Consider the following 22,381-nt stretch of genomic DNA (forward strand, 5'->3'; position numbering starts at 1 on the left):
CTGGGTCAAATGTGGAGAGTGATCCAGAGGGGATGTAGGGAGGGATGGGAGTCATGGCCCTTGGTGGCTGGGAACTGATTTCCTGACAGATGGTGTCTATTTTCTCTGTGAAGTAGGAGGCCAAGTCCTCAGCACAAATGTCCATGATGGGGGCCTGGGCTTTAGGACTGAGGAGGGAGTGAAAGGTGTCGAAGAGTTTTTTGGGGTTGTTGGATAGTGAGGAGATCAGGGTGATGAAGTAGGTCTGTTTGGCGAGGTGAAGGGCAGAGTTATATGTTTTTAACATAAATTTATAGTAGATAAAGTTTTCTAGCGTGCGAGTTTTCCTCCATAGGCATTTGGCACATCTAGAGCATCGCTGGAGAAATCGGGTTTGCGGTGTGAGCCAGGGCTATTTTACTCTGTGTTTCGACGTTCTGAGGGTGAGGGGCGCTACTTGGTCCAGCGTGCTTCTGAGAGTGTCACTGTCGTGGTTTACAGCCAGATTAGGACAGGAAAAAGAGAAGATTGGAGACAGTGATGAGTGAAGGGAGTCTGTAGGTGTATGAGGGTTAATGACTTGTAGATTTCTGAATGTGTGATAGGTAGGAGTGTGCTGGGGCGGGCGAGGATTTGTGAGCGTGAAGGAGAGAATGTTATGATCAGAGAGGGGAAGAGGGGAGTTATCTAGGTGGGGGATTGAACAAAGCCGGACAAAGACCAGATCAAGGGTGTTTCCGTCTTTGTGTGTCTCAGAGGTTGAAAGCTGTGAGAGGCCAAGAGAAGTGGTTAAAGATAGCAGCCGGGCTATGGATGAGGAGGTGGGCTGTTTATGGGGATGTTGAAGTCTTCCAGGATAAGGGTTGGTAAATCTGAGGACATGAAGTGCGGCAGCCAGGCAGAAAAATGGTCAAGGAACAGGGTGGGTGTGCCTGGGGGACGGTATACGACCGCTACTCTGAGGGAGAGGGTATGGAAGAGCCTGATGGTGTTGACCTCAAAAGAAGGGAATGAGAGTGATGGAACTGGGGGGATGACTTGGAAGGTGCATTGTGGGGACAGGAGTATGCAGACTCCACCACCAAGTCTGTTTGCAGGTCTCGGGAAATGGGAGAAATGCAAGCTAAAAGTGTAAACCCTTAGATCAGGAATAGGACAGACATTTATAGGACATTTCATAAGTTTCCCAAATTCTTATGAAAAAAATATTCCCCACAAACTGCATTGAAGTACTGTACCCAATTTATTATATATTTTAAAAGTCGGAGTTGGTCTATATATATATATTATATACACACATATAGGTGCTTCTCACAAAATTAGACTATCATCAAAAACTTAATTTAGTTCAGTTCTTCAATACAAAAAGTGAAACTCATTATATAGAGTCATGAACAGTGATCTATTTCAAGTGTTTATTTCTGTTAATGTTGATAATTATGGCTTACAGCCAACCAATGAAAACACAAAAGTCATTATCTCAGTAAATTAGAATACTTTATAACAACAGCTTGAAAAATTATTTTAAAATTTGAAATGTTGGCCTACTGAAATGTATGTTCAGTAAATGACCTCAATACTTGGTCGGGGCTCCTTTTGCATCAATTACTGCATGCGGCGTGGCATGGAGGCGATCAGCCTGTGGCACTACTGAGGTGTTCTGGAAGAACAGGTTGCTTTGATAGCAGCCTTCAGCTCGTCTGCATTGTTGGGTCTGGTGTCTCCCATCTTCCTCTTGACAATACCCCATAGATTCTCAGTGGGGTTAAGGTCAGGCAAGTTTTGAAATTTCCATCTCCAAAAAGCTTGTCGGCAGAGGGAAGCATGAAGTGCTCTAAAATTTCCTGGTAGACGGCTGCGCTGACTTTGGGTCTTGATAAAACACCGTGGACATACACCAGCAGATGACATGGCTCCCCAAACCATCACTAATTGTGGAAAATTCACACTGGACCTCAAGCACCTTGGATTGTGGCCTCTCCACTCTTCCTCCAGACGTTTTTGGCGGTGACTATTGGTCATGAGTGGCTTGACACAAGGAATGCGACAACCTGTACCTTTCATTGATACCATTTTTGGGTACAAATGACATAATGCTCACTTTTTATAGTATTTTTTGAGCACGGTAACTGAAAAACTGCAAATCTGGAGATTTTTTTCTTTTTTTCAGAGTTCAAAGTATGTTTTAATTTATTTAATATATTGGACTTTTACAGATACTGATAAAAAAACTAAACATTTCATATTTCTTTATTTTAAAACTGGGAAAAGAGTGGTGATTTAGACTGTTATGTGCTTTTTATTTTTTAACACTTACTTTATTTTTTTAGACTTTTTTTTAAAGGGATTATAGTCTTCAACCCTTTCTTTGATCACTTATACTATATACTGAAATACTACAGCATCAAGATGGCTGCGACAAGGACCTTAAGCACGTCCCCCGCTGTCATGTAACCCACAGGTCCCCCAGCTATCGCGTCGAGCACCAGTGAGTACGCCCACCGGTAATTGACAGCGGCATTTAAAAAGTAAAAAAAAAGTAGAGATCGTGGCTGGCGCCAATTGTGCTGTTATAGGCAGATCATAGCTGGCATCTGCCATGGATGGCGCAGACACAGCTCTTGAGCCTTTCCCATACACGAACACTCTAACCGTGATGCACATGTACGGTAGGGTGCGTGAAGGGGTTGAGATCCAGCCATCATTAAAGACATCCTTAGATGGGCACTCCTCCCATCAGTTTATCTATGTACACACATTCTAAAATGCTGTATGTATATTTCAATAAAGGGACTAAGTAGCTGTTGTCTTAATTAATTACAGTGCTAGGGATTCTTCCACAACTTGTGCTTTCTGCCATCTCCCCGTTATTCCACACTAATTAAGCATTGCTGGCATCTCTCTGTGAACACTAAGGATACTTGGCTGTTTACTGTCAATTAACTTTTTGCAAATTGGGTAAACTTGCTATAATATTTCGCAAATTCATCTGTTCTTCCATCTGTCATTTTGCATTTTCATATGTAAAAACACACTTGGATTGTCGCTTAGCTCACATACTGAACAGAAGAATGAAAGGGACAGCAATAGCAAAAAGACAAAATTTCTCAATCATAACAGTGTCTGCTGCATATGTGTAACTACTGCGTGCAAGATGATGTTACAAAGAGACTTGTGCTCAGCTACTCCGGCAGTCCCATGTGCAATGAATGGCGTAGAGGTCATCTGCAGAGCCTTGTTCCTGGATCTCAGCGGTCAGACCCTCAGCAAATAGTATGTTATCTCTTATCCCCTACACTTACTATTTTGGGAATAATCCCATGAGGATACTTATTTGGTCCTAAAAGGCACAGATTTTTTTTCTTATTTTTTTACCTTACTGTATTGTAAGAGCCATTGCCATTTAATATTTCAGTTGACATAGCCATATGACTACATGTTTGTTAAGGAACTAGTTGTGTATACATATACAGTACAGACCAAAAGTTTGGACACACCTTCTCATTTAAAGATTTTTCTGTATTTTCATGACTATGAAAATTGTACATTCACACTGAAGGCATCAAAACTATGAATTAACACATGTGGAATTATATACTTAACAAAAAAGTGTGAAACAACTGAAAATATGTCTTATATTCTAGGTTCTTCAAAGTAGCCACCTTTTGCTTTGATGACTGCTTTGCACACTCTTGGCATTCTCTTGATGAGCTTCAAGAGGTAGTCACCGGAAATGGTTTTCACTTCACAGGTATGCCCTGTCAGGTTTAATAAGTGGGATTTCTTGTCTTATAAATGGGGTTGGGACCATCAGTTGTGTTGTGCAGAAGTCTGGTGGATACACAGCTGATAGTCCTACTGAATAGACTGTTAGAATTTGTATATGGCAAGAAAAAAGCAGCTAAGTAAAGAAAAACGAGTGGCCATCATTACTTTAAGAAATGAAGGTCAGTCAGTCCGAAAAATTGGGAAAACTTTGAAAGTGTCCCCAAGTGCAGAAACTGGCTCACATGAGGACCGCCCAGGAAAGGAAGACCAAGAGTCACCTCTGCTTCTGAGGATAAGTTTATCCGAGTCACCAGCCTCAGAAATCGCCGGTTAACAGCAGCTCAGATTAGAGACCAGGTCAATGCCACACAGAGTTCTAGCAGCAGACACATCTCTTCAACAACTGCTAAGAGGAGACTTTATGCAGCAGGCCTTCATGGTAAAATAGCTGCTAGGAAACCACTGCTAAGGACAGGCAACAAGCAGAAGAGACTTGTTTGGGCTAAAGAACACAAGGAATGGACATTAGACCAGTGGAAATCTGTGCTTTGGTCTGATGAGTCCAAATTTGAGATCTTTGGTTCCAACCACCGTGTCTTTGTGCGACACAGAAAAGGTGAAAGGATGGACTCTACATGCCTGGTTCCCACCGTGAAGCATGGAGGAGGAGGTGTGATGGTGTGGGGGTGCTTTGCTGGTGACACTGTTGGGAATTTATTCAAAATTGAAGGCATACTGAACCAGCATGGCTACCACAGCATCATGTAGCGGCATGCTATTCCATCCGGTTTGCGCTTAGTTGGACCATCATTTATTTTTCAACAGGACAATGACCCCAAACACACCTCCAGGCTGTGTAAGGGCTATTTGACCAAGAAGGAGAGTGATGGGGTGCTACGCCAAATGACCTGGCCTCCACAGTCACCAGACCTGAACCCAATCGAGATGGTTTGGGGTGAGCTGGACCGCAGAGTGAAGGCAAAAGGGCCAACAAGTGCTAAGCATCTCAGGGAACTCCTTCAAGATTGTTGGAAGACCATTTCTGGTGACTACGTCTTGAAGCTCATCAAGAGAATGCCAAGAGTGTGCAAAGCAGTCATCAAAGCAAAATGTGGCTACTTTGAAGAACCTAGAATATAAGACATATTTTCAGTTGTTTCACACTTTTTTGTTAACTATATAATTCCACATGTGTTAATTCATAGTTTTGATGCCTTCAGTGTGAATGTACAATTTTCAAAGTCATGAAAATACATAAAAATCTTTAAATGAGAAGGTGTGTCCAAACTTTTGGTCTGTACTGTATATATATTTTTTTTTTAAAAAAAAGGTACCGTCTTAAAGTACATATACATATGGTAAATTGGTGAACCAGGGAAAGTGTTGGGGAGTATTTAATCATATAAAAAAAATACACACCAAAAAATCCTTTTTTTTTTCTTTTTTTTTTTACAGAGTTAGTAATGGGGGTGTCTCCATTACTAAAAACATGGTTTGATGCCAGCTGTGATTTTTGACAAATCACAGTTTACATCAACCCCAATCCCCATTAACCCGATTGCCAACACACCAGGGCAATCGGGAAGAGCGAAGGTGAAGCGCCAGAATTGGTGCATCTAATGTGATGCGCCAATTCTGAGCCAGCTGCAGGCTGGTATTTTTAAGCTGGGAACGGCCCTATAACCATGAACCTTCCTAGCTGAGAGCTGATATTAACAGGCTGTCTGCTTTACATTTGCTGGTTATCAAAAATAGGGGGGGGGGGCCCACATAGTTTTTTTTTCATTTATTTATTTATTAGCTTAATACAAGTACAGTAAACTACACAGGCAAAGCATTAATTATATATATCTTATGGATATTATCTTGCTAGCTATCTACTCCATGTCTAGCTAGGATTTTTTTTTAAGAATTCAGGCTTTATTTTGTCAGAAGTATGATAACTGTCCTGGCAGCAAAGAATCAGGACCTGGATATTTAGGCCTCTATACCTACAAACCTTGCTATCTATAATTAAAAAATAAAATGAAAAAAAGCACCCAGGCCTATTACCTGCAGCACAGAGTTTAATAATAATTCATCCAATATATTAATAGTCTGGTATATCAGATTTTACAATGATATTTCCTAGCAAATCTTATCACACTAAATAAAATTGTAATCCTAAAAGCTATACATGATACTCTTTCTAAAACGTTTTGTTACAACTCTCTTGGCACCTACCTTTAAATCGCTAAGTATCTTTTTTAAGAAGTCTGTGACTACGGAAACATCTTCTGATTTATCGGAGCAGTCAGCCTTGTTCTTAAGCATTTTAACAGTTGCCTCCAACATATAGATTATCATGGGCTTACGTGGTTTTTCCAATTTCCTTTTTTTAGAAGGAGGGTCCTAAATGATAAAAAGAATAAAATCAAAAATTAGTAAATCTGAATAAAATGTATCTGAAGTTGGAGACGCTCCAACTACATTACTGTGCAAAAGTTTTAGGCAAGTGTAGAAAAAATGCTAGAAAATTAAGAATGGTTTCAAACATAGAAGTGATCATCGTTTATTTTTATCAATTAACAAAATGTACAGTGAATGACCAAAAAAGAAATCTTAATCAAATATTTTGTGTGACCACCCTTTGCTTTCAAAGCATCAATTGTTCAACACCACGTTCCAAATTATTATGCAATCTCTGATTTTCCTAAATGAACGATGCAAATGAGGGAGTATAATGTTGAAATCAACAGTTATACTATAAATCAAATTTTACTGTACAAACCTCCCAATGATGACCGTAATTTTTTTTTCAAAACTAAAAAAAACCTCAAAATGCACGGTTCAAAATTGTTACACACAGAGTTTCCAAACATCATAAGGAAGGGTCATCGACCGTGTCGTACTAGGGTGACAAGAGCCCACAATTAACCAACTCCAGGGCCCCACTTTTCAGCTACATGCAAATGTGACATTATCCTCAATCACAAATGTATATAACAATGCACGGGGTAGATTGTTAAATAAATAAGATGCTGCCTTTGTCTGTATATAGTGATTCAAGTATCATATATTGTGCCAAGTACTGCTCATATAAGAGGGTAGTGACCCATTCTTGCACAGGGGCCCACCGGAGGATTCTCCTGTTCTCCAGTGGGCCTGTCCAAGCCTGGTCATCATATGTAGAGTCCAAGATACCCCTTTAACATCAGGAGGCTTGCTGTTAGTGGATAAAAAAACATTCTTGCTTATATCAAAGGCATAAAAAACCCATACAAACCTACCATTGTTCAGAAATGAGGGTTTGTATTAAGGCAATCCATTGTGAGCCAATGACATCAGCAGCACATACTTATGTTGTATTCTCACTGTAGGCAACCTGATGTCCAAATTTATTTATTTTTTTAAATATTGGAATGATTATCCTTTAAACCAGGATTCCCCAACTCCAGTCCTCAAAGCCCACCAACAGGTCATGTTTTCAGGATTTCCTTAGTATTGCTCAGGTGATAATTGCATTACCTGTGTATTAGTAAGGAAATCCTGAAAACATGACCTGTTGGTGGGCCTTGAGGACTGGAGTTGGGGAACCCTGCTTTAAACAACACACAATGTAAAAAAAAAAAAATCTGCAGGCAATTTTCAGGATTTTCAGATCTGTAAAGTGTCCTATCTATTGCAGAAACATGGATTTTCACTGCTGATGTCATTCATTGCTAAGCAAACATTGAATTCCACAGTCAAACCTGCGCCAAATTGTCAAACTTGCAGATTTTTGTGCAAATTTTTAATGCAGATTTAGTTTGGGTAAAAGTAATGTCAAAATTTATCGTCTGTCTATTTGGAATATATTTCCATTACACTAATATTTACTGCCAATCTGCATAAGTTGTATGTGGATTTTTTGAGATATTGCGGCAGTTTGCAAAAATAAAATTAAAAATCTATATATCGGCGCTCCCACTTTTATGTGTGCACTGCTGCAATGAGCCGCAGGTTATCTGCTGTACCCCTGCCAGATTGTGTTATAGTGAAATTATAAAGCTTCGCTGCACCAGGTTTCTATAGCGTAACAATACGAGTGTAACAATAATACCTTGGAAGAAATATTGTTCCTATTTATTAGAATGGTACTCAAGAACTCAAAAGTAATGTATCCCATAGATAAAATGCAACAAAATATAAAAGCTTCCAGGGGTACCAGATAAGAAGTGACTGTAGATCAGGGATGTCAAACTCAAAACACAGAGGGCCAAAATGAAAAACTTGGACAAACTCTTGCGCCAACCAGTATTCAGAATTATGGGCCCCAAGCAGTCCTCCATACAGAGTAATGGGCCCCACATAGGGTTGGGGATTCTGGTGTCGTGGGCCAGAGGTGGACACGTGTGCTGTCAATCATCCGCATGAGTAAGTTGGTAAATGATGGGTGAATCAAAGTGTCCCTGCAGCGCCGCGTCCGGTAGCGCTGCGCTCAGCTGAATGCCTTGTGAGCAAAGCTGACCTACATTGTGCGACGTCACCCGCCTCGGAAGGTCCGTGGAACAGAGAGGAGTTGGTAAGAAGAGTATTTCTTGCAAGCTATTGTCATACTACTATTGTTATGCTATAGAGACCTAGTGCACTACAGCACAGTTTGCAATTTTTATTAATAAAATTAAAAATCTGCAGGGTAAACTGAAGCGCTGCACTTATAACATCTGGTCAATTCCTTCACTTTTTTTAAATGCAGCATGTGGAGGAGATTTGAGAAAACATTATCCGCAATGCTGCTGTAATACACTGCAGATTTTCCAACCTGGGAAATGTGGACAGAAATTTTTTTTAAAGGTGAAAAGATTAAATGGTTACTGAAATAAAAAAAAATTAAAAAAAAAATCACATTTCTACCCTGCACTCATTAGCAAAGTACTACATAGTATCTGTTCCCAAAATTCACCACTAGATGGATCCACACAACTACAATAATTGCTGCTTCCACCCATTCTTCTTCATGCAGAATACAGAGATCTACAAAACGAAATCAGTAATGTCTGCAAATAAGACCCGGCACACAGCTGAGTCCTGACTGCTACCTATGTGCGAGACCTTCTATATGACACAGTGCCCACAGCGTGTGCAGCATGTGAATGGACGCGGTTACCATGCAGGGATTGATGGCTAAGCTATCACACTGGTAAGGCAGAACCACACCAGACCACGTGCTTCATTAATCATCATGCAGAAAGCACAAGTGTCGATGAGCTCGCAGTGGGCCACACAATTAATTAGACCTAATGATAACAGTTACATCCTGGTCCATTACAATAGATCTGCAACTCAATCACGGTGATTACTGCACTGAAAATATATGTATTCTAACAAAAAGAATAATTGGAATGTCTGGAAGAAACACATCCAGCAAAGCATAACTGCATACTTCTGGTTCCCCTTTACTGTGCAAACATACAGACGACAGGGGGTTTATTTTCAGATGGTTTTGCTGATATGCAGTAGAATTTCACTTTGTGGTGTTGTGGCATGAGCGAAATCTTAGATCTGGAGACCACACTCAGCATTTTGAGCTATGTGCTGCTATAGCACATTGTAACACAGCTGGCATTGGAGCATATGACACAGGTACTGATCCCCAGAGCTTTCACAGAAAATGTGCACATGGCACCATGCTCTACCACTCCATTGTGCACACTTTAAAGGCCCTTTCATCACCTGAACAATATTCCCACTGGATTAAGACACCAAGACAGCAATAGCAAAGTAATTTGCATGTGTGATTATATACAAGCACATTACATACAATGGGGAAAATAAGTATTTGATACACTGCTGATTTTGCAAGTTTTCCCACCTACTAAGAATGGAGAGGTCTGTAATTTTTATCGTAGGTACACTTCAACTGTGAGAGAGAGAATCTAAAAATAAAAACCAGAAAATCACATTGTATGATTTCTACATAATTAAATTGCATGAAATAAGTATTTGATCAACTACCAACCAGCAAGAATTCTGTCTCTTACAGACCTGTTAGTTTTTCTTTAAGAAGCCCTCCTACTCTGCACTCATTACTTGTATTAAATGCACCTGTTTGAACTCGTTACCTGTGTATTAGACAATGTCCACACACACAATCAATCACACTCTAACCTCTCCACCATGGCCAAGACCAAAGAGCTGTCTAAGGACACCAGGGGCAACATTGTAGACCTGCACAAGGCTGGGATGAGCTACAGGACAATAGGCAAGCAGCTTTGTGAGTAGGCAACAACTGTTGGCACAATTATTAGAAAATCGATTGTCAATCTTCCTCGGTCTGGGGCTCCATGCCAGATCTCGCCTCGTGGGGTAAGGATGATTCTGAGAAAGGTCAGGGATCAGCACTAAACTACATGGGAGGACCTGGTTAATGATCTAAAGAGAGCTGGGACCACAGTCTCAAACATTACTATTAGTAACACACTACGCCGTCATGGATTAAAATCATGCAGGGCACGCAAGGTCACCCTACTCACACCAGCACATGTCCAGGCCCGTTTGAAGTTCACCAATGACCATCTGGATGATCCAGAGAAGGCATGGGAGAAGGTAATTTGGTCAGATGAGACCAAAATATAAATTTTTGGTATCAACTCCACTCGCCGTGTCTGGATGAATAAGTAGGATGAGTACAACCACAAGAACATCGTCCCAACCATGAAGCATGGTGGGGGAAACTTCATACTTTACCCTTCTGTAAAGGAAACAGGAGGACTGCATTGTAATGAAGGGAGGATGGATGGGGTCATGTATCGGGAGATTTTGGCCAACAACCTCCTTCCCTCAGTAAGAGCATTGAAGATTGGTTGTGGATGGGTCTTCTAGCATGACAATGACCAGAAACACACAGCCAGGGCAACTACGGAGTGGCTCTGTAAGAAGCATTTTAAGGTCCTGGAGTGGCCTAGCCAATCTCCAGACCTGAACCCAATAGAAAATCTTTGGAGGGAGCGGAAAGTCAATGTTGCCCAGTGACAGCACCGAAACCTGAAAGATCTGGAGAAGATCTGAATGGAGGAGTGGGCCAAAATCCCTGCTGCAGTGTGTGCAAACTTGGGCACGAACTACAGGAAACATCTGACCTCTGTAATTGCAAACAAAGGTTTCTGTACCAAATATTGAGTTATTTTTTCTATTGTATCAAACACTTATTTCATGCAATAAAATGCAAATTAATTATGTAAAAATCAAACTGTGATATTTTGGATTTTTTTTTAAAGATTCTGTCTCTCACAGTTGAAGTGTACCTACAATAAAAATTACAGACCTTTACATTCTTTGTAGGTGGGAAAACGTGCAAAATCGGCAGCGTATCAAGTACTTATTTTCTCCATTGTAGAGTAGAGAAATACACCACAATGAAGGAGAATGTTATGGTAACTAGGACTGGTAGAATTTGATTATTTTATTATTTATTTTACAGCGCTTTACTGACATCATCACCGTCCCCATGGGGGCTCACAATCTAGATTCCCCACCAGCATGTCTTTGGTGCGTGGGGGGAAACAGGAGAACCTGGAGGAAACCCACGCAAACACAGGGAGAACATACAAACTCCTTGCAGATGTTGTCCTTGGTGGGATTTGAACCCAGGACCCCAGTGCGGCAAGGCTGCAGTGCTAACCACTGAGCCACCGTGCTTTTATTAACTTTAGTGTTTTTTTCACTATCTTATACTATTTTACCTGTAAAGCTATGGTTCGCTTCACATTACCTAAACCATACAAGAGACCTCAGTAACTCTTTCTGTAAAGCGTGCAGATTTAAAAAAAATAAAAATAATAAAAGATAAAGTAGCCTGTGCCATGCAATATAAAGGCCATATAAAACAAACTATTATAGGATTTACATGTTGTGGCGATATTGAGCTAGTTGTCTACTTGTGTTGTGGTGGTTATGGTGGTAGTGAGCTCACAGCTCATGATGACATTTCCTACATTTTATTTCTACACCTGAAGGACAGTCAGCACTATAAAGTGTAAATGTTATTTTTATATAAGTTTTTATACCTTGCAGGCACTGTACAGCGTTACTGATATGTGGAGGTCCAGGTACTGAGACCTCCCACCGGTCGCTCAAAACACGGCAGCTTCTTCGTTATCTGCGTGCACAGAGCGGTGTACAGCTCAATAGTAAGTCTATGGGTCTGAACATTCGCTTTCACAGGGCAGTGGTGAAGGGCCGAACTTTGTAATTTTTATAACCAGCACAATCAAGCTGTCAATCTGGTCGAGATTCTGCCCATCCGAAATTATGCCAAATGTTGCATGATTTTATGTGCATGCTATTCTGTGTGCCAGGAAAACATGACTCATGCAGGCTGTGGTCCATGTCTAAGATTTCTGACTCCGTACTGTATAACATCAGCTTCATGTCTGAAAGCTTGTGAGAATATTGCTTTCCAATGCTTTTATTCTGTTGCAGACCTTTAAAGTGGACCTGTCACCATGAAAATGCAGTCCAGTCTGCAGGCAGCATGTTATACAGCAGGGGTGGCTGGGCAGATTGATATATAGTTTTATCAGAAAAGATTTAGTATAATTGTGCTTTCATCATTTAATTCTCTACTCTTTTTGAGGTTTTCAGTCCAGTGGGCAGTCTTAACAGTGACTGTCAGCTTTCTCTATATAAGAATGCATAAAGACATAGCTGTCAATCACTGATAGGACCGCCCACTGGACCCAAAATCCCAGAAAGGGCAGTTTAGAGGATTAAAACACAAGTTATATACCGATAGATTTGTGAGTAAATATTCGGTGTATCAATGTGCTCAGCTCCTCCTGCTCTATAACATAGTGCCTGCAATTTCAAGGTGGCAGGTTCCCTTTAATTAACATACAGAAATTAGCCAATTAGAAGAGTGAAATGACAAATACTGGTATTTAAAAAAAAAAAAAAAAGTTTTAAATCCCCTATTAGTATGCATAATAATGGAGGTTTACACTTATATATACAGAGGCATCAAAGTTTCCAGTTCCTGGACGATCTGAATCTATATACAAAAACTTTCCATTTGTAAGCCTGCAATGTGTGGAGAGGCATCTATGGCTGGAGCAAAGCAATTCCAAATGTGAAGGAAAAGCTTACTCATCTGTGTGGTGTAAGGGAAGGGGTCCTCTGTATAAGCAGGCTTCTCAAGTTAGCATAGGCCCGATTCACTCCTATAATTCAATTGTATGCTGAATCTCCTACTATTAAAGTGGTTGTTCATGAAACTTCAGACTGCCAAATCATTGCAGTGCGCAATGTGGACACTGTCATGACTCCTGTGCGTCTTACAGTTCCAGCAAAGGAATTGTAGAATTGTAGAAATCTCATGCCCACTGTGTTTTTTTTTTTTCGTTTTTTTTTACACTGTGTAAACTGACCTACGGTGCGTGTTTGAAATCTGCACATGCCAATCTCTTTTGGGCAAAGGTGTACACAGAAATCATGGGGCCCCATAGCAGAAACTCTAATTGGGCCCCTCCCACCCCCCCACCCCCAAAAAAAGGGGTCACTGAAGAGCAGATCTCACAATTTTGCAGCCTTTACAAAGTAATTTTCCACCTACTGAAGCCCCAGATTTCCCTTTCATTGCACCCATGAAGTATGATACCAACAAAAGTGCCCCACAAACACTGTATGATACCTCCACCTCCACAGTACCCTCCACATCCCTCAACTTCCCCTACATACATTATAATGGCCCACACCTCTCCACACTGTATAATGGCCCCTACTAGCCCTCCAAACAGTAGTACACAATATGATGAACACCACCCAAACGTTTATACTGTATAATTACTTACATACAACATAAAAGCAGAGCCCTCCTGTCATCGCCTCAGGACTTTCGCCTGCAGGGGGAGCTCTGCGCCAGGGTTTGGGTAGAAGAGCAGTTAAGCGGTGCAGTGCAGTGTACACCCCGCACGATTTCCTCTCCAGCCAGGCGCACACGGAGCAGCAGCGGCAGCCCAGAAGCCGCACCAGTTCCACAGAGGAGGGGCAGGAGGAGGCTGCGGAGTAAGCAGCCAGGCACTACGGGCTGCACTGCGGGCAGCGGAACAGGACCTCTAAGGAGAATGGGGCGCCCACCAATGGCAAAAACAACAGCAGGTGTCTGGGAAGATACACGCACGGAGACCACTACCTGGCAGCAACCTGACCTGGTCTGCGCACTGGGGATCCCACTACAGCCACTCTCCCTGCCTGGCACTGGGTTCTGCCTGTTATCCCTCTGCTTTTCTCCACCTCCGCTCTCTATTTCCTCTCCACACGCTCTACCTTGTTTTCTGCTATCTCTGTTCTTTCTTGATTCAGCAATTTACCACTGTCTCTCCTCGGCCTGCACTTTAATGCTCCTTTATACCTGCAGTCTGGAACCCCTGCTCTTGTCTGTGGCTGCACTTTGTTGCCCCTGCCTGCACTCTCTGATATCCCTGCCTGCTCTGATACCTGTCTACTCTCCGTTGCCCCTGCATGTTCTCTGTAGGAGTTGTTTTTTCATAACTGAAACCTCAGTATTCAGATGAAATTCCCATGTTGGCATTTTGGGATGAATAAGTGGGTTTGGGGTTGACGTTTGGGCACTTGGTCTCGAAAAGGTTCCCCATCACTGTTATAAAGGCTCCCACATAGCCCTCCAAATATTATAATAGACTCCACATACACTTCCATATAGAATCATGGGCCCCACATAGCCCACCATATACTATAATGGGTCCCACATAGCCCTGCATATAGTATAATGCGCACCACATTGCCTTCCATATAATATAATGCACTTCCCATACTCCTCTATAATGCACTCCCCATATTCCTCCATATAGTATAATGCACTCCATAGTCCTCCACATAATATAATGCACTCCCCATAGTCCTCCATATAGTATAATGCACTCTCCATAGTCCTCCATATAGTATAATGCACTCCCCATATTCCTCCATATAGTATAATGCACTCCATAGTCCTCCATATAATATAATGCACTCCCCATAGTCCTCCATATAGTATAATGCACTCCCCATATTCCTCCATATAATATAATGCACTCCTCATAGTCCTCTATATAGTATAATGCACTCCCCATATTCCTCCATATAGTATAATGCACTCCATAGTCCTCCACATAATATAATGCACTCCCCATAGTCCTCCATATAGTATAATGCACTCCCCATAGTCCTCCATATAGTATAATGCACTCCCCATATTCCTCCATATAGTATAATGCACTCCATAGTCCTCCATATAGTATAAGGCACTCCCCATAGTACTCCATATAGTATAAGGCACTCCCCATAGTCCTCCATATAATATACTGCACTCCCCATAGTGCTCCATATAGTGTAATGCACTCCCCAGTCCTCCATATAGTATACTGCACTCTCCATAGTCCTTCATATAGTATAATGTATACACACACATAGAATGAATAAAAAACAAAAAATGTTTTACATTTCTCCTCATGAGTGTTTTTTTTTAAAGGACGTTTTACTATTTTTATATGGACTGAATAAAGTTCGAATTTTATTTAAGGAGCTGGAACTAACCTCGCTTTTTCTTCATTGCTTAACCACGTCTCATCAGGACGAAGTTCGGTGTGCACTTGTCATACATGGATTGCTTAGGTCTTTTCTCCTTGCTGTGTCAACATTAACAAGTTACCATATACTTATCAAGGGAACGTAGCATTAGACTAGACAACCCCATTCAGCAAATATCAGAAGTGCTGTTGATTTTTATAAAATCAGCGTTTTATCAGCAGGAGATCATCACTAGAGGACTAGTAGATCTACTGCCATGTAATCCTCCATGTTCATGAGCTCTCTATAACCTCGCCCAAATCACTGATTGGCAGCTTTCCGCCAATGCACAGTGTACACAGGAAGCTGCCAATCAGTGGTGGGGGCGGGGTTAATACAGCAGCAAATAAAACACTGATATTTATCAAAATGGTAACAAGCAGCTCAGTAAGTGATACATCCCGGGAATCAGTCTTTGCCTCTACATCATGCTGCTCTCATATAAGATAGCAAAATCCTGGTAAATTTTTAAGCTCAATATGGAATCCCATGGGAGCAGGTAGTGGGAGTGTGCGGGTTGGTGGTGTGAAGTGTGTGACTTATTCTATTAATCCTAATTATTGGATATAGTAAACAATATCTAAAAAATAATTTTAATGATACTTAACAGAAGAATAGTATTGATTGACAAAAAGCATGTGAGGCACACAATCACTGCTTTACAATATTCTTGTTTTTGGCACTAGAGATGTGGAATCATTGATGTAAGTCTATAAGAGCTCCTTAACCCACGATAATAAGAAGCATTAGCAGGTGCAGATTTGAGGTCACCTTTTAACGTCTAAATTATGCTGCAAATCTCCAGTAATGCCGTATTCCCCTTACTGAGAGCCGCAGGGGTGCATCTTAGAGGGCAGCCAGCGTCTGTCATTGGCAAGCTGGGGGTACAAAACTAGAGTATTTTATTTTAAGATTTAAGTGTTTTCCCTTTAAAGCTACAAGCTGAACATGTTATGAAAAGACATGCTTAAGATTACTTGTTAAACAAAAAGGAAAAACGGGAATAAAATGTAGCACGACAGCTTTAAATGGCGAGACGGCTGCACAAACAATCAATTTTATCAAGCCACGCTCGGCTTGAAATCACAGTTAGTCATCCTTTCAGACCTTTCACTGGCTGCTTACAATCATACCAAATTAATGCCAACCCTCTGAATTGTAATTGCCAGGCTAGACATCTGCAGTTAACCCCCAACCCACGTGAAGAAAAAAAAAAAGTCTTGAAATCGATAAACAACCTACTCACTAGCCCGGGCTACAAAAAGAGGTCTGACAGGTCGCCCAGGACACCGCGGTACTTTCATTGTTTCACACCAGCCCATGATTATGCTGATAGTGTGATAGAAGCTGTCAGCTAATGCCTTTTTAATTTGTTAAGCCCAGAAAAATCAGTGTGCATGTCTAATCCTCCAGACAAATGGGCATTAGCAGGGCAGTCTGTCACAAGACGGCGGTACAATAGGTGGTTATCAGACGCAGGGCAGAGAGCATGTTCACCCAGAGGCCATGTGCAAGGACTGGAGACACCTAAGTGTGGAGCGCAGCCGACATATCCCCACGGGAGTACAGGTCAGGCCGGTCACATCAGGGAACGTACACCGCCATGCAATGCTGACCTCGACAATGAAGCAGATATCTATAGGAGCCAGCAGTGCAAGGTCAGATACAGGCTATGGGATCGATGTCATTTACTACACAGATCACATCATTACTGGAATAATACTTCATTCAGCCATTTCTAATTTGTCTACAATACCCATAAGGGATGTCACCCAGCTTTCCAAAGATGCTGACAGGCATATAAACCTTTTTCACATTTACTTGAGGGCTTGTCGTACTGCTAATCAATTAAAGGGAATCTGTCAGCAGGTTGTTGCCATGTAATCTGAAGACAGCATGAGGTGGAGGATGAAACACAGAATTCAGGGATGTGTCACTTGTCAAAGTGCGTGCTGTTTACTAACTGTGAAGGATTTATCACTAAGAGATTAACATTGCTGGACTACACTAGCCCGGCAACATCCCCTCCCCCTGTAATATGCACCTCACTGTCTATGGACTTTGTTAAAAGAGAGCCTGATGTGGGCGTGGTTAGCTAAGGTGTGGGTGGGATTAGCTATGGTGTGGGCGTGGTTAGCTAAGGTGTGGGTGGGATTAGCTATGGTGTGGGCGGGGTTAGCTTTCTCAGCTCTGCTTCATTGTAAATCTAAAAGTTGTGTCAGAAGCGCTGCACCCAGTAATCTAAGTGATACATCGCTGGATTCAGCTTCTCTTTACATACATTATGCTCCTCTCAGATAAGGTAGCAAAAACCTGCTGACAGATTCCCTTGAAAAGAAAAGGCGCTACACAAATGCAGTCAGCTCTGTACCAGAGATAGGAAACGGCATTGCCAGGACCTCCAGGATTAGTGAGGTCCCAGTAGCAAACTGCAACCTATAAACACTTTTAGTGAAACCCTCCTTTACAAAGACCCTGTCAGTCCTGATTTAGGAACTACATATAATCCCCATTAAATAATCTCGGAGCACTTTTGCTGTTCCCCTTTTAGGGTATGTGCATATAATGTCATGTTCAGGCAGCCAAAAAACATCTGTCCTTTTTTTCTGGCGTTTCATAAAAACTTGATTTTGTTTTGTTTTTTAATTGTAGTTTCTTGAGCACTTTTTCAACATTTTTGACCACTGGTGGATTATTTTAGTGTTTTTCTGTGGCATTTTTTGTACCAGTGTTTTCCGAACATTCTTTTTAATCCATTCAACAATGAGGAAACCACTAGCAAGAAAAAGCTCTGAAAAAATGCTCAAAAAAAGACATCCAGGCGTCATTTGAGACTTCTCATTGACTTGTAAACATCAAGCATCTTCAGAGTGTAAAAAGATTGGTCAGGTCACTTCTTTTAACCACTTGGCATCTTTGGAAAACTGAACCTGTTAAATGAGTGGGCAGAATATCAGCCGCACAAGTGGGCAGAATATCGCCCGAATTACCAGCTGCAGCTCATGGTCCTGCCCTCTATTGATTCTGGAAATTTAAGAATATACTGACAAATGGGTGTTAAGTTGACGAGTTTTCTTTCCGCACTGACTGGACACTGTCAGGTATAGGAAGATGCACTATAGAAAAAGGGGAATGGTCATGTCCAAGTTGTTACATGTTTCCAGGAGGAATAACGGAGTAACACAATCTAGGAAAAAAAGCTTCAGAATTGTCATGCAATATGAAAAAATGATGTGCAACCAATAATATCGATTATGGAGCCCTATCTACAGCTGCAATGAAAAAATACTCGCAAATAGTACTTGGTCCTTGGTCACAAATTTCTGGCTGACACAGTCTCCATACTTTTGAAAGGAAACATGGCTGCACTTGTATATAGCTCTACCAAAACTTTTTGCAGTTTTGAAATTGCTTGTTAAAGTCTCCCCGTTTTTGCAGTTGAATAGTTGTTTGCTTGTTTATTTCTAGCTGCCGCGTAAGATGCAAACAGTGTATGTGGTTGGGACACCCCAGCTCCGTAGTGGCCGTTCCTGAGCACCACAGCTCTGATCCCAATCACTTCAATGGGAGCCAAGATGCAGTACTCGAGAACGGCCACTACACTGAGTATTTCCAGCCACCATGGGACATGGTAACAGTTAGGTAGTTGCCTGTGGGAAAAGCCACGGATATCAATCCTAAGCAACAGCCAAAAGCTGCCAGATGATTAATGTAGACGGTGTCCGATGTATGAATGTAAGCCCGCAAGAGCAGGGTCCTCTCCCCTCTGTGCCTGAATATTACTGTTAGTTTGTTTACTGGAAGTGATATCTGTATATTGTATGTAACCCTCCTCATGTACAGCACCATGGAATTATTGGTGCTATATAAACAAATAATAATAATAATGTGTTAAGACAGCGGGGCCTGAGGAAGGGGATAATAAGTGGTCTGCTACCGCTCCTCTGTCTCTATATAGTGCATCAAGTATACAAGACCATGCCCAAGGTTCGGAGCCCACCGAGGAATTGACCTGCACCCCTGACCGAGACAGAAAACACATTTACTAAAACATGTACAGTACGTGAAGACAGGAGTCGGACGCTATTTAACACCATATGGCATTGCCCACAATAAGAGCAGTACTTGTTCATGAATCTTATCCCTTCTATTACATTCGGCTGAGGAGTCAGAGTTAGTTTTGGGTGCAGTTGGTAGAAACTCAAAACTTAAAACAATATTTATTATTCATTATTAATATTGATTAATTTATTACCTTTCTTAGGAATTTTAAAGTAAGATTAGAAGAATTAATATAAATATATCATACGCTCTATCATTCTAAGGCCCCTATTCATCAAAAAAAACAAGCACAATGAAACAGTGAAGTTACCAATGTCCTACAGAGAATTGTTATTACAAATTATTACCCATTTATGAAGAAGTATGAACAAAAATAGAGGAGCCTGATCTTGGTTTACCAGCTCCACAGCCCTGTAGCAGATGTTTAAATACTTAGGACATGGGTTTGCTCACTTCACCCATCTGTGAGGGGGATATATCTGCAAAATATATAACCTCAACATGTCAGACACGTGCTCTCAGATCTGCAACAATTCACAAAATGATAGTTTTATGGTGAACATTGCAGAACTGACCTACCACTGCCAATATCCGGTTTAATACACAGGTTCTGTCAGTCAGGAAATGAAGTTTACCTGGGTCACAAACATAACTGCTTTAGTGTCAGAAACGTATATTAAGTTTTATACTCACGGGGATGACCACATCGTCATAAAAGCTCCATGCCAGTGCCCACCGCATTGTACGACCCTGGTAAAATTCAGTGTGTGCTACTTTAGGAACCTAATATGCAATAAGGGACAAAGACAACCTTTTGGTTAACATAAATAAAAAAATATCAAGAATGTTCCCCAAAATTCCCATGGCAATTTCAATGTATATTTGGAACATATAAAACATGTCAGGGAAAATGCAGTGTCTCTCCCTATCCCTAAACCAATGTATAAACCACAATTATCCAGGCCATAAAAAAAGGTAAGGAAGAAGTGTCCGTCTACAAAATTTACCATGCGACGGTTACAAGGAGTAATAAATAACACCTGGTGCCCTCCTTTCGCTTGGCCAGAGATCACACATTCGTTGTCCCTAAGGCTCTCACTAAACAGAAGGGTCAGCTTTCCGAACATGTTTGTTTTAGTAAATACTTTTATTACCCCTCATGAAATAGCAGTGTTTTAGCATTTCTCGAATTCTAAAATCTGCTGTCCCCGTTATTCCTCTTGGATATATATGAATAACCGGACTTTAACGCCTTTACTCAAAGCAGTGTGCCCATACGGTCTAAGGCTTACATTCTCACATGTGTTTCCATTTTTACATTTGTGGAAAACGGATGGTCTTTGTCTTTCCCTCACGCGTCGCCCACTTCGCCTCGGCTTTGCATCTGTTCTTCTTCATCTGTTTTTACAAACTGAAGCAGGTAACTGAGCTTTTATATATTTAGTGAATCTTCGCAATGAATCGGTTAAAATCGAATGAAACTTGAATGGAAGTCAGAAGTACAAAGTCAGTCTTCCTTTTTTTCTTCTGGTTTTACTGGATCCGCATAGACTTTAATGGCCGTTTCTGATTCGCAAAAACGGATGAGAATAGGACGCACTCAGGGTCTCATGGAACGGAGTCACGGATCCGTTGTTAAAACAGATGTGTGAATGGATCCATTAAACTCCATGGCTCAGTGTGCTGTCTAGGGAAAAGAAAGCGGTCTGCAAACAGATGTGTCACATAGATGTGTGAATACAGCCTAGAGCACTATACGAGACTGTAGAGATACACACACTACTGACAAGAGAAAGATAATTCCCATTTGTTAATTAATCCATACATCCCAAAAGAAATTAAAAAATAATAAAAGAATAATAAAAAAAAAAAAAAAAAAAAAAAAAAATGCTAAAGCACAACTTTTTCATGGGGAGTATAAACATTTACTAAAACAGACATGATAGGAAAGATGATGGGAATAACCTACCAGTAATAAAGAATTTCTCTTATGTGTGAGATTTCAATGCAAACCCCAGTGCATATTAGATCTCTAAATCCCTGAATCATTCTCTTACAGTCAGAAAACCCTGTGCACACATTACAGCAAGTCTCAATCTTAAAAAAAAAAACTTTAAAGAGAATCTGTCAGCAGTAATGTAGAAAGAGTATGTAGATCTTTCAAAGACAAGTCCGGCAATATCTTTACATAATCAGTCCGTTCCTCTGTTACTGAGAAATCAGGTTTTGAATTTATAAGAAAATGAGGCTGTGGAGCCATTGTAAATCTGAAGCGTCCGTCACTCCAGCTCTATTCCCCACCCAACGCCTCCGCTTCCTGCTTGACTGACAACCTTTGTGCTGTGTGACTTCAGGCATAGGAGGTGCAGTCAGTCAAGCAGGAAGTGACACTGGAAAGGAAATAGAGCTGGAGTGACAGAGGCTTCAGATCTACAAAATAGCTCTTTAGTGTGCCAATTCAAACGCTGATGGCTGGACTTGTTGTTGAAAGAACTACATGAGCATACTAATAGCTTAAGGGGTGAAATCCTGCCCAGATCCATAGAATCAGACCAAAAACTCTTCCCTAGTCATTCCCATAAGGTTCTAAAAAATAAACAAAATTATCTTATTTGTGTAGCCAGATTTCTGTAGGGCTTTGATAGCAAAGGGACCTTGAGATTGGAAAGCAGCTTAGTTGAGGGAAAGACGTACAAGGGGCATTTAGACTGCAAGATGATCATCATGAACGTTTGTTGATAAAAATGCTTGTTTCACGATTATATTGCCTTGCAAGCAGGCTGATGATCACACGATGATCGAGCAAAACGACAGTTCATCGGGTGAAATGATCTTTAATTTAACAAAAAATCATCGCTCTTGGTGGTGCATCGACTTGTGTAAACAGGACTCGCACCACCGAGAACTATGGCAGCCTGTATGCACTGAGTGATCTAGTATAAATTACTCAGTGATCATCGTTCTGGTCTGCCTGTATAAACAGACA

The 22,381-nt window shown here is 41.1% G+C and overlaps 1 protein-coding gene across 6 annotated transcripts in view; it reads right to left on the reverse strand.

The window, feature by feature from the left end:
* METTL16 (methyltransferase 16, RNA N6-adenosine) overlaps nucleotides 1-22,381 on the reverse strand; it is a 78,474-nt gene that overhangs the window by 8,572 nt on the left and 47,521 nt on the right. For all 6 annotated transcript variants that reach the window (XM_073667791.1, XM_073667793.1, XM_073667792.1 and 3 more), the window contains 2 exons: nucleotides 20,089-20,178; nucleotides 5,971-6,138 (listed from right to left, as the gene is read on the reverse strand). In XM_073667791.1, coding sequence (XP_073523892.1) covers nucleotides 5,971-6,138; nucleotides 20,089-20,178 — 258 coding nt within the window. The remainder of the gene's footprint in view (nucleotides 1-5,970; nucleotides 6,139-20,088; nucleotides 20,179-22,381) is intronic.

This window comes from Phyllobates terribilis, unplaced genomic scaffold (genome assembly GCF_046119375.1).
Source record: "Phyllobates terribilis strain yellow unplaced genomic scaffold, ASM4611937v1 Scaffold_2__4_contigs__length_985480577, whole genome shotgun sequence".
In the NCBI taxonomy this organism is placed as follows: domain Eukaryota; kingdom Metazoa; phylum Chordata; class Amphibia; order Anura; family Dendrobatidae; genus Phyllobates; species Phyllobates terribilis.